This window comes from Euphorbia lathyris, chromosome 6 (genome assembly GCF_963576675.1).
Source record: "Euphorbia lathyris chromosome 6, ddEupLath1.1, whole genome shotgun sequence".
Classification (NCBI taxonomy): domain Eukaryota; kingdom Viridiplantae; phylum Streptophyta; class Magnoliopsida; order Malpighiales; family Euphorbiaceae; genus Euphorbia; species Euphorbia lathyris.
Window position 1 is genome coordinate 9,431,606 of NC_088915.1, and position 14,298 is coordinate 9,445,903.

The window sequence follows — 14,298 nt, forward strand, 5'->3', positions numbered from 1 at the left end:
TAAATGATGTATTAAACCTAAATTCAACTATCCACACCAATCTGTTTTTGGTAAAAACTTTAATAATAAATTAATTTAGATTTAACGTAAAAAAATGTATTATTTTAACCTCAATGTTTGTGAAATGTTACGATTATAGTCTTGTATAACGGAACTTGGACTAAATTTGTAGCATCTTGCAAATGTTGAGGCGTCAACCTCCGTTACGTGGGACTATAATTGCACCATTTTGTTAGATGTGGTTAACCAAAAAACAAAACGAGCACAGAAAAAATATATAAACAGTAAATAGAAATCAAAATAACAGAGTTAGACAAATCTGAGACATGTATTAGCAGTCTCATTAAGACAGATTTCGTCGCTATTGACGATCGTCTCTCAGTATACAACAGATTACACAAGCAAATTCTTACCCTGTGTAAATTCATTATCACTGGAGCAAGGGAATAAGAACATGAACAAAACAGACAACATACAAAGTGCAAAGAATATTTTTTCCAACAGTTTCTTAATCTGACAGTTCCATTCTGCATAAATAGAACTCGAAATGATATGTCTTTTCACGAACAAATATGACACAACAAACACGACTGTTCACGAACGGACATGGCTATTTATAAAAGGATGTGTTTGTTAGTATTTTAAATTAATGATATAATTTTATTCAATTTTTTCTAACACATTTTACAAAAAAGTGAAGCTAAAATTGTGCTATTTTACATATTGGGGCAAAATTTGCACTTCCTTAAAAACCTCAAACCTATTTTGGTATCTTATCTCTAAATAATAATAGTTTTAATACATTAGGAACTCCCCGAAATTTTGGTTTAAAAAAACAGATTGGTCCCATTAAAAATACAGAGTATCTTATTAGCCCCTTAAACTTCCTTAAAGTGATTTATCGGCGGTTTGAACTTATTTAAAGTTACCAATTGTCTCTCTAACCTCGTGGATATCCACTATAAAATGATGTACATTTTAATTTTTCAAATCATATCTTACTCTGTCATGTCATGCGTGTTATTTTTAAGCAAGCTTAATAATAAGTTAACCTTAATAATAGGCTTAATACATCATTTGCCCCGTGAACTTGTCCAAAAAGTTTGATTGGCCCCTTAAACTTTCAAAGTGTTCCAATAGCCCCCTGAACTTACATAATATATTCAGTTAGCTCCCTGAACTTGCGTAAAATGTAATCAATTGATCACTTGGTCGTAAAAAAATAAGTTAAATGCGGAAGATGTATTTCACGCATCTTAAAATGTTATTACATAATTAAAAAAATAGATTAAAAAGGAAGTTATTGCTTGCTCAACTATACAACTTGTCTTCTCTAATATTAGAATCGTATACTCCGACTTTGGTCGTTTTAATTTTTTTAAGACTCGTGGAATCCATCTTCCGCATTTAACTTACTTTTTTATGACCAAGTGATCAATTGATTACATTTTACGCAAGCTCAGAGAGCTAACTGAACATTTTATGTAAGTTCAGGGGGCTATCGGAACACTTTGAAAGTTTAGGGGGCTAATCAATCTTTTTGGACAAGTTCAGGGGGCAAATGATGTATTAAGCCTTAATAATACAACTGAAAACTTGCATAATGAAGGAGTGAATGCAATCTAATTTAAACTAGTCTTAATTAATTGATTAATTTCAAGGAAGTTTAGTAATTAAATTATTTTTAATTAATTAATTAATTAATTTCATGGAAGTTTAGTAATTAAACTAGTTTAATTAATTGATTAATTTCAAGGAAGTTTGAGTAAACAATCTATAAATTGTGTAGAGAAAAGATAAACAAGTAGGAAATCAAAATGGCCACTCTAATTGCTCCTAAGGATTTTTCTCCTATTGAAGATGCAGAAAATATCAAGAAGGCCTGTCTCGGTCTGTATTCACTCTTTTTTTTTTGTCTTAGTTTAGAATATAGTCAAAGATAGACAGTGACAGATTCAGAATTCGCTAACAATAGGTGTTTGTGGTGATCTCTCGTGATTTATGGATGCTAAATTGATGTTTTTTTTAGTATTTTTACATAAAAAAAAGCAAATGAAATTTTCAATGTTTTCTGACGACTACTGGATGCTAAACCCCCTAGTTTCCCCTTTCCTAGATTCATCCATGAAGTTAGAGGTGGGGGGAGGAGTGTGTGATAAATTGTGGGGCTCTTAGCCGTTAGATATGATTAGAAGGATGGTTGCAGGCAGATATACATTTAGAAGAAAATGAAACTAGAGCGTTGTTTTTCGTTTCAATATATGTGTATTTGAAAGCTATTTTTTATATATGAATTTATCGTCTCTTTTTAAATAATTAATATATTTTTGTAAATAATTTTGGATTCAACTTAGTAAATTAATTATATTAATAATTTGTTTTTTTAATATGTATTAACTCAGGATGGGGAACAGACGAGATGGCGATATTATCAGTGTTGGGACATAGAAATTCATTTCAAAGGAAGCTAATAAGGATAGCTTACGAAGAAATTTACCAAGAAGATCTCATCACTCAGCTTCAATCCGAGCTTTCTGGAGAATTTGAGGTTTAATTTTATACTTACTCAACTTAATTTTTTTTAGTTTAATAAATAATTTAAGAAAAAGTAAAAAAAAAATTTACATAATTTCACGAATTCAAAAATAGAGAAATATTACATTTCTCGTTGCAAAAAGATAATATGTTTTAGCAAAAAAAAAACACTTTTTGGAGGGTCGTCCTTATAAATTATGAGATTTTAAGTTATGGAGCTTTAACTTTAGTGTTGTACCTTAGAATCGGGTCTGGATAGCTTTATATGTGAGAAAGACACATCGAAAATGTATTCTTGTGTAATAAAAATATATAGACGTAATGTGGTCAATGCACGTTTTTTTAGTGTTAAACATAATTGTTGAATTTTTAACAAAAATCATTATTAACTAGGATCCAACGTACAATAATATTTCAAAAGAAATTGAATGTCTAACATTTAACTTCACTAATATCCGGATAAACTTTTCATACCATTAAATTATTAATGTCACTTCAGCAAAAAAAAGTAACAATTTAACGTGACACGTTAGTAAAATTAACAAGTCAAAATATCTTTTTTGTAATAGAAAATTAAAAAAACGTCATTCCTTTACTTGTGAATGTACGAAACCAACTGGATTTTTTTTTTTTTTTTGCAACAGAGAGCAGTATGTCTATGGACATCAGATTCAGCAGATAGAGATGCAATGATAGGATATGAAGCACTGCAGAAAGCCACACCTGATTATAGAGCATTAGTTGAAATTTCATGCTCAAAATCACCTGAAGATCTTTTGGCTATGAAACGTGCTTATCGATTTCGTTACAAACATTCCTTGGAAGAAGATGTTGCTTCTCACACTACTGGCCACATTCGGAAGGTACTATTCTTTAATTCATATTTTGTTACAGATTTACAATCTTAATTTCATTTTCATCCCACATAATTCACGAATATCTTAAAGATATTCTCATTCCTGTCACACACACACACTCTACACACACACACACACACACACATACACGTGTGTGTGTGGAGTGGTATAACCTCGTTTTGAACTATAAAAAATACAATTTAATAGAAGGTCAAATGGGTAACACTGATTTAGTCGAGCTTGATGTTCACATCTAACTTTTATGGTAACTAATAGACTTAACATGTGCAATTATAATCAATTTATAGTTCAATAAGGGGTTAATTAACATAAATAAAAGAACACTCCGGCCTAATTTTTGAATAGGGATGTCAATAAATTGTTATTTCATAACCGTGTTATGTGATTCATATATATCATATAATTAAATATAATATAAGTGCAAAAAAAAATGGTAATTATATCAAACGGGTCATATTAGTTTATCTCTACAAAGAACGTTGTATTATCAGAAACTCACAGTTCTAACTACAAATAGCGATTTGATTACCAGCTATTTAAAGTACTAATAATGATTTGATTATTGTTATGCAGCTGTTAGTTGGAGTAATCAGTGCTTATAGGTATGAAGGTCCTGAAATAAATGAGAAAACTGCAAATTTGGAAGCTGAGATTCTTCATGATGATATACATGGAGATGGAATCACCTATAATCATGATGAGCTTATTAGAGTTTTAACTACGAGAAGCAAAACACAACTTAAGGCTACTCTTAACCGTTATAAAGACATTTACGGCACATCCTTCACCAAGGTATATTATTACAATCCAAAAAATTGAATAAATAAATTGAAATATTTCTAAAAATTTTATTATATATATGACCTTTTAAAGATATGATATGTCAGTGAGATAAATTGGATAATTTAGTTGTCGGTCTTACGATAGCGACAAGTCGCTACATGGATTCTAGTGTATTACTAAAATAGAGAGAAATAGGGAATTTATTCCGAGGATCTGGTGCTCTAAGAACCTCCACGTAAAAATTGATACGTATCGTATATAATGTCAACGCATGTCAATTTGTATGTGATGGATCATTGGAGCACCGAGTTCCAGAATAAAATCCTTAGATATAAAGTATTTTGAAGAACTCATTTTATGTTGTAGATAGTTTTTTATATTTATAGGTTATACAATGTGAATAAAAACCATATCTCCTCTAAAGTTAGTATCGACAGTCAATTTAGTTCAAATTAAACTTTATGACCATTTTGACCTTAATTTAGCAATTGATGGATTGTCTTATCTATATTGGGCCTATAAGTTGGTGGGCCAGTTTAATATGGGCCATAATCACTTACTATTTATGATATATTAGATATCATAATGTAACACATTAACTTATTTATTTATTTATTTTGTTACCTCTCACCCCTGTTTTAAGAAGCGTACCAATTGAGCTATACTTCTTTAATATGTAACCTATTAACTTAATAATATGTAAATATACAAAATCAATCCCTTACAAAGTTATGATAGTACATTTTTCGTATTATTTTCCAGATACAATCAAAAAAATTCACTAATTCATTTTTTATTGTAGGATTTATCAGGTATTCCGGTCAATGAATACTTAGCTACATTGCGTATGGGGATTCGATGCATTAGAGATCCGAAAAAATATTATGCAAAGGTAATTACATTTCTTCTATTTTTTTTTTTGGATTTTGTTGATTAAATCTTCAATCTTTTGATTTAATACATTAAGCTCTTAATTAATTATAATTGGATATATAGGTGTTGCGATGTGCGATAAATGCGGAAATTACAGACGAAACAGCTTTGAGTCGTGTGATAGTAACACGTGCGGAGAAAGATTTGATGGATATTAAGCAACTTTATCTCACTAGAAATAACATTTCTCTTGAAGATGCTATTTCCCAACATACTTATGGAGATTATAAGACATTTCTTTTAGCCTTATTGGGCAATTAAATGACTTAAAAAATATTATTATATTATTATATTGTTGTTTCTTCAATAATAATAGGATTAAGTAATGCTTAATTACTACCTATCCTAGAATAATAATGGAGTTATAGTTTTAATTATTTATGTTTCCAATTACTACAAATTATAATAAATTTATTATTAATTTTAGTTACATATTTGTTTTTTCCTTTAGACTTGCTTTGTTTTATATAAATGTTTTTTTCTTAACCTGAGAAACTCAGAGAAGATTGTAAAAAAAACGAAGGAATGAAATCATTATTATTTCATATTACTTACAATGGTTATCGGTATCCTTATATACAAGAAACGAATACAATTCAACTAATACGTAAAATAGATTCATAACCATCAATAGAAACTGTTATGAATGAATGGTTATGATTTGAGCTTTTTGTTGATGATGAATGAATGAATGGTTGAGATTAGAAGATCCTTTCACACCCCATCCTCAAACAAAAGTTGATGTTGACGTTACATCTATTAAACCCATATTGGATAAAGCTGGCATCATATGTTCAAGGCTGAGAGATTTTATAAAAAGGTTTGCTAAATATTGTTTAGTGGAAACGTGTGGTGTTTGAATGAATCCAGATGATATGTGTTCCCTAATGGGATGACAATCAATATCGATGGCAATCGATATCAATATGTTCTGTATTGTTATGAGACACGAGATTTTGAGCCATGCAATAGCAGATTTGCTATCACAATGCAATGTAATAGACAATTTGATAGATATGTAAAAAATCTTGCAGTATATACCGAATCCATTTCAGCTCACAACTAGTAGAAGTGATCATGCTTCTATACTCAAATTCAGATGATGAACGACTAACCGTGGCTTGCTTTTTGGTCTTCCATGAAATAAGAGAGGATTCAAAAAACACACAATATCTAGTTAAAGATCTTATGGTGACTTTGCACTACCCAGTCAACATCACAATATAGCTTGGAAAGAAAATACCACAACCGATTGTTCCTTTAAGGTATCTTAAAACGTAATGTGCATCCTATTGACGATTCTCATAAGGATATTGCATATGTTGACTTTACTGAGTGATAAACGTGAGATCAAGCATAGTAAACTGCATATATAACAATCTGCGCACTAGCCTTCTATACATAGTTGGTTTTATCAAAGGAATGCGAGGTTTTGTTAATATAGTATCATGTGCCATAGGATTTGCAAAAATGGTAGCTTTATGTATGATTTTTTTTTATTTTGTGCTTTTCTTAGTAGTCATTTGTGAACTAGTTAAGCTTTATATAAGTGTAGTTAGGAACCTAAAAGAGATGAGTCTTTCGTCAATTGTTTCATTTTAGAATTTAAGTTTTATGTGCTATTAATTTTTTGAAAAATCAGTCGGGAATTAACTTCCCTGGCACACTAACATCCACATCCACATCCAAACGGGTCAAGATTGAAATTAGAATCCACACGCATCAATGTTGAAATTAGTAAAGTCTCAAATCAAAGAATTAATTTAACTAAAAACTTACGGTAATAGTTAGAGTTTGAAAATAGCTTTTATTATTATTTTTTACAGTAAAATTATCGACAAGATGAATAGTATCTAACTCATTAGTTTCTCTAGGATGCTTATAAATATCTAATCAATATATAATATTAAATTTATTTTTCATTATATTACTATGTTCTACAAATATAATATTGTGAGAACAAAAAACCCATTTAATATTGTTAATATTTTTTTGATATATCCTCCAATTTTTTTTAATAAAAAGCAAGGAAAAAACCAAGCAATGGATCCAAAATAAAATATAAAATGAAAATATTCAATACAAAACACGAAAAAAAAATTAGCCCAAAAAGAAGGGTTAAAATATAAAAGTATCCCTAACGTTTTAGATCATGAGCAATTTTATCCTAATGTTGGAAGCCAAAAGCAGTTTTACCCCCAACGTTGATAAATTGGGTCAATTTGAGAAATAATTCAACAAATTGTCTCCTCAATCATGAATCTTGTCATCTACACTTCACATATGCGTTATTTTATCATTAACAAATCATAAACATATGTTGGGATGTGAAAAAAAAGAAAAAAAATATTAAAAATATACTGTCTTTTGTACGAATTAGAAAAAAAATTCAAAAAATTCACCGAATTTATAAATATTAATCTCCAATTTTATTATTAAATTATAAAAAACATTATATCATTTTTTAGAACAAATTGATATGCAATTGGTGCAAAATAAAGAAAAAAAATGACTGTATGTTATAATAGTGTCTGAAATTGATCTAATTTATCAACGTTATGGGTAAAATTGCTCTTGGCTACAAAAATTAGGGGTAAAATTGCACCATTTTAGACGTCAAGGGTAAAATTGCTCCTGATCCAAAACGTTAGGAGTATTTTTACTCTCGGCTACAAACATTAGTCTAAAAAAATTTTACATAGAGTTTTGTTCCCACCTCCCTCAAATCCTGGATCCGCCACTGGCCACCAAATATGTGAAGGGGAGACAAAACCACAACGAGCAAGTGCATCTACAACCCTACTCCCCTAACAAAAGATGTGAGTAACAACCGCATTCATTTTATCACACAGTTGAAAATAATACTGTCAGTCAGAACTGAGATGCCAAGATATAGGTAAAGATTTAATCTTAAAAAGAGTGACAATATTTGTTTCAAAAAAAAAAGAGTGACAATATTCAAGCCAAAGGTTATGTCACCCATGTGTCCAAAGCCATATTAATTGTTAAAAAGTCAGCAAACTGTTCTGCTTCATATGCAAGAGTCGAGAGGATAGGGAAAGCAAATGCCCTTTGCAGAAGCCACGAGAATTGAGAAAGAGACCTCAAGCACCACCTGCCCCAATGTTGAACCATCTGTGTTAGCTTTTGTCCAATTAGAAGGCGGTGTTTCCAAAGAACTGCAATAGACCAAAAAGATAGCAATAGACCAGATAAATGAAAATGTCAAAGAAACTGTTGTTCTGCAAAAGTATTAAAGTTCCAATTCTTGCCGATTGAGTCTGAGTTGCGAATAAGGTGCCAAAAAACAACATTAAAAATGGATAAGGTGCAAAAATACCCTTAACGTTTACCATCAGGAGCAATTTTACCCATACGTCTAAAATGGTACAATTCTACCCCTAACGTTGGCAGTAAAGATCAATTTATCTCTAACATTGTCTTGTTGGATCAAACTATCTTCTCGATCATGCATCTTGTCATCTATACTTCACATGTTAGTCATTTTATCATTCATTAATAACGGATCATAAATATATGATTAGACGTGAATTCTTTTCTTAAAAAATAAAATAAAAATATTGTCTATTGTATAAATTGAACAAAATAATTTTAAAATATTTCACCGAATTTATAAATTTTAATTTTCAATTCTATTATTAACTCACAAAAAAATATGATTTTTTTTTAAACAAACTGATATACAATTATTACAAAATAAAGAACAAAATATTTGTGTTTTACAATAATGTCTGAAATTGACTCAACTTGCCAATAGATAAAATTACTCTTGGCTACCAACATTAGGGGTAAAATTGCACCGTTTTAAACATTAAAGGATTACTCCTGACCGTAAACGTTAATGTTAAAGACATTTTTACACTTTATCCCTATTAAAAACAATCTTCTAATTCGATGCACTCTTATGTTTTTTTAGTTTTGTTTTCGATGTTAATAAATTTTATATTTAATAATAATTTACATAAAAATAATAGAAGGGATTAGAAATTCTCGATAGAGATCAAGGATACGGTTTAGTGCATTTTGAACTAAAAGTGTGGTTAAATCTAAGCTTAAATCTTTAAGCCTTAAATCTAACTTTTCATCCAAGGATAAATAAATTTGGATTCATAATCCTTCGAAATAATATCAAAATATTATTTCTGACACATAATCAAAAGCTATGATAACAATAATATTCACATGACTATTACCTTTAGATCTAGCTTTATTAAATAAAATCCTAGGACGGAGATTCAAAACATCCTAATGATTAAATTTTATAAGGTTCAATTTAACGGCAAATGACCAAATGAATTTCATTCAAAGTGCATCTGAACATTACTGCTGTTCATAATCCTTCAACGCTAACTCATGATTATAGTAATAAATGTGCAATACAAGGTTCAAACAAGAACGTACGAGCAATCATCGGTCCCAAACTTCCACCTGCATAGACTCCATCGGAAAATTCAGATTCATAGTTAAAATTCCCATGAAAATTCTGGTGTGTTTGTTGCTTTGGTATGCTCACCAATATAAGATATCAACGAGAACTGGAAGATTCTGCCATTCCCATGAATCCGTCTTCGAGCATACCGAAATCAGAGCAATATTGCATACAGTTCAAAATATGTCTATCTCTGCTATAAAATACACCACATTGATGATAAAACTCAATCAAAAACATAAAACAAAATAAGCACCTTATTCTTTTCGTTGATAACATTCTGACCAGGATCCAACTCGAAGTTATCCAAGAACTTATCAAACTATTATACGAGTTAAGAGTTAAAAGAATCCATTTAAAAAAACGCAGCAGCAGCAGCCATAGGTCTTAAATAGAAGAGTGCTGAAAAATGGATGCAACAGTGAAAAAGAAAGATACATACCTCTAGGCTTAATGGAGAATGTGTGTTCATATTTCTTCTCTATCTCTGTATCTCTAAAAACAGAAAATATGGGTAAACTGAATCGAGAAAGCAGAAATGGATAAAAAAAATCAGAAAAGGTAAAATATGGAAATCTAATTACTTTAGTTGTAACATTACAATGAAACGTGATGCTTCCTGTGAACGAGCGTATTCTGTAGCAAACAAGTACTTAAAATCACCTAAAAACTTGTATCTCCAAAATGATAAGGTTCAACCTATAATTAACATAAACTTTGATTTCGAAGAGTTTCCACCTTTCGATAACTACTACTCTTACTATCTCTGTATCTCTAAAAACAGAAAACAGGAAAGCAGAAATAGATAAAAAAAAAAAAAAATCAGAAAAACACAACACTCCTTCCAATTTTAACAACGACAAGTACATAAAATGACCTGAAAACTTGTATCTCCAAATTGATAAGGTTTAACCTATAATTACGGAAAATTTGATTTCGAAGAGTTTGCACGTTTTGATAACTATTACTCTTAGAAACTCGAGTTCAGTTTTGAATCACATTTCTATTACTTAAGAAAATTAGAAATCATTTTTTAAAATAAAGCGCATTTATAAAAGCAAAAAAAAAAAATGCTATTAACTAATCAATCCATTATTCGTCTTATATCCCTAAGGGTTTTCTAAATCACCTCCTCCAAAGCTTTTACACAATTTTATTCATCTTCTATGTAAAAAGATAATAGATGCATCCTTAAAATTATAAAATTGAATAAACTACATTCCTATATTTTTATTATTTACATATTTCTTTGGGGAATACATTGCTGTTTCAATTTCTGTTTTCGTAGAGTTCAATGAGAGAAACCACGTAATGTAATTAAACTCGATTAAAAATTAAGTTCTTACGATTGATCTGGAGTCCATAATCAATTGGAAGCAACCAAGTCCTCTTCATCGTGCAGATTAGGTACAGAGCACATAACATGTGTAGAATCTACACATACAAAAACAAATATGTTAGCTTGACTATATAACGAACATACATACAGGTACTATCTGCATATTTATCAGAAAAAACAGATTAGTTCACAAATTGATAAGAATCACCTGCACTTCACAAAGCCGAGCCTCAATTCTTCTCCCTATAGCCCAACGAATCACCACATGACCCTGCTCCTTTTTCCGTCTAAAACATACTCACCGAACCTTAGGCCCATTATGGGACTGCTCCTTATCATCAGACTTAACAGAAAACACTAGATGCTCAAATAGCATCAAATCAAATATACAAATAGCAGAAGCCATAGACAAAGTTGTACAAGTAAGACACATTCTTAAAAGAAAAAGATTATAATTAAGCTCAAAAGTCTCTTTTACGAGCAAAAACATCCTATAAAGAGTTGTGAATATATACAATCAACTAGTGGTTTCACATACTTCATAATAAATATTAAAGTACAAATAATTTACAATAGCAAAACATTCACGCACTTCTTAATAAACATTAAAGTACAAATAATTTACAATAGCAAAACAATCATTTGTAAGCAGGTCTTGAATATGAAATTTCAGCTCATCTTTCTGGCTGCTTATCCATAAACATATAAATTTACAGTAGTTTCAGGATGTAATTATTCTCTATTACCAGAGCTACTGTGGTATTATCTGCAGAGAAGCCCTTGTCACGCATTTCATGGATTAGTTGTGATGCCCTTGAAAAATCCTTGTGCCGGAGAAACCCATGGATAATGACGTTATAAGAGCAATTATCTGGTGAGATGCCATTCTCTTCCATTTTTCTGAAGACACTGTATGCTTCATCCATCGATTTTCCTCTGCTTAGTCCATCAATTATTATATTAAACGTGTAAATATTGGGCTGCAATCCATCAATAGAAAGCCTTGAAATCAAATCCTTTGCATCTTCAACCCTTCCATCTTTAAACAAGCTATCGATTAAGGTATTGTATATGCCTGTATCAGGCTTGAACTTGCTCATTTTCATTCTTTCAAATATGTTCAGTGCAATTCTAAGCTGTCCACATTTACAAAAACCATTTATCAAAGTTGCGTAAGTTACTATATCTGGAGCACAAGCACTTGCATGCATGTATTTGAAAAGCTTTAGTGCTGCCCAAGGGTACCCAACAATGCATAACCCATAGATAAGAGAAGTATAAGTATGACGATTGGGAATTATACCTTTATCAAGCATTTCTTTCAAAACCTCCACTGCATTTATCCTTTTATGCTTACAAAACCAATTAATCAAGATACTATAAGTCCGAACATTGGGCTTACAATCCTTCTTTACCATCACATGGAACACTTTGTTTGCTCTAAACATAAGTCCATGTAAGCCATACCCATCTATTAAAGAACTATAAGTTACAACATTAGGCGCTATACCCCTTCCAATCATCATGCTGACCATACACTGAGCTTTCACTATCATTCCTTCTTTAAAGAGTTCATCGACCAATATGCTGAAAGTAACTACATCTGGAGCTACATTTGTATCCAACATTCTATTGAACAACATGAAAGCTTCTTTCCAATTGTTGGACCAGCACAGACCATGAATTAAAGAATTGTAGGTAATAACATTTGGAGCTACATTCCTATCCAACATATCATTGAACAACACTAAAGCCTTGTTCCACTTACTAATACAGCAGAGACCATGAATTAAACAATTATACGTGATAACATTTGGCGAAATACCTCGACTCTTAAGCTTCAAGAAGATGTCAAATGCTTCTGTAACTAAGTTATGCTTGCAATGACCATCAACTATAGTATTATAAGTGACCACATCAGGCTCACAGCCTCTCTCCTTCATTCTCTTCAGCAAAGAAATAGCAGCATACATATTACCAATTTTACTGAGCCCTTTTACAATAACATTATATGTATATAAAGTTGGTTGATAACCTAAAGCAGATACCTTATCAAACAAATCTACTGCATCATCGACTTTACCATCAATACATAACCCATTTATCAAAGTATTGAAGGTTATGATGTTAGGTTGAAAACCAAGCTTTAGAGCTTTAGCCAATGCAGAGAACCCACAATTAAGACGCTCTAATTGGCAGAAGCAATTAATTAGGATGTTAAAAGTATAAAGATCAGGCTTAATTCTCACCGATTCCATCTGCTTTGACAACAAAAGGGGAGACTGAAAATCTTTCATTCTGATGAGTGCAGACAACAATTTGTTGAATTCAATGACAGAAGGCCGGGGCTTCATACGAAGAAGCTGATGAAAGGAAGCGATAACTTCAGTGGAGGCAGCGCTTGAATTGTGAGTATGAAACGGAGAAATAGAACCCAAAATCTGATAAAACAAAGGGGGAAGAGGGGAATGTGAAGACGGAGAAAGAAGAAAGCGTCTTGAGATGGAAGTAAGCATGGTGGCTGGAGTTGATGATCTGAGACTGAGGGACCAATTTGGATAGCAACGGCGGCGATCTGAAAGTGAAACCTAATATGACTGCAATGAAGGTTTGGTTTTGCAATTGGAGAACCAATAAATCGTTTTAAATTTATAAGTAAATAATATTTTAGGCCTAATGCTTCCCGAGCCCCTTAACTTATCTAAATTGGTCATTTTACCTCCTCAACTCATCGAATATTCTATTTACCTCCTTAACTCCATAAATGTGGTATTTCTCACCCCCTCAACTTGTCCATTTATTCCTCTCAACTCATCGAATATCTTATTTACCCCCTTAACTCCATAAAAGTGGTATTTCTTACCACTTATGATCATATTTAACCTCTTAACTTCATAAAAATGGCATTTCTTATCCATTTATAGTAGTCAAAAAAGTTGAAAAGAGAAAGAACGAATAAAAAATACAAATAACAAGAACATTAATATAAACTAGTTAAATACATTATATGCAGGGATAATGTATCAAAATAGGCATATGATTTTTGGGGAAGTATCAATTTAGGTTCCATTTACAAAATAGCATAAAGGCATATGATTTTTGGGGAAGTATCAATTTAAGTTCCACTTACAAAATAGCATAAATATAGGTTTAACGTTAAAAAAAATTATCAATTCAGGCTTCGATAACAGATTGTAAGGGATGAAAAATACCACTTTTATGGAGTTAATGGGGTAAATAGAACATTCTATGAGTTTGGGGAATAAATGGACAAGTTGATGGGGTGAGAAATACCACTTTTATGGAGTTAAGGGAGTAAATAGGATATTCGATGAGTTGAGAGGGGGTAAAATGATAAATTTGGACAAGTTAAGGAGGTG

General features: G+C 31.1%; 2 protein-coding genes across 2 annotated transcripts; one reads left to right on the plus strand and one right to left on the minus strand.

The window, feature by feature from the left end:
* Window positions 1–1,817: 1,817 nt before the first annotated feature.
* LOC136232002 (annexin D8) lies at window positions 1,818–5,390 on the plus strand. Its single transcript, XM_066021035.1, has 6 exons — window positions 1,818–1,890; window positions 2,403–2,548; window positions 3,180–3,398; window positions 3,987–4,205; window positions 4,999–5,088; window positions 5,193–5,390. Exons 1-6 carry the CDS (start codon window positions 1,818–1,820, stop codon window positions 5,388–5,390), a joined length of 945 nt encoding a protein of 314 aa, XP_065877107.1.
* A 3,789-nt stretch (window positions 5,391–9,179) lies between these two features.
* Window positions 9,180–13,525, minus strand: LOC136232466 (pentatricopeptide repeat-containing protein At1g63330-like). The gene is made up of 2 exons (XM_066021645.1): window positions 11,127–13,525; window positions 9,180–11,013 (listed from the first exon to the last, which is right to left on the minus strand). The coding sequence occupies exon 1, from the start codon at window positions 13,432–13,434 to the stop codon at window positions 11,629–11,631; it is 1,806 nt and encodes a 601-aa protein (XP_065877717.1). The 5' UTR covers window positions 13,435–13,525; the 3' UTR covers window positions 9,180–11,013; window positions 11,127–11,628.
* Between the last annotated feature and the right edge of the window lie 773 nt (window positions 13,526–14,298).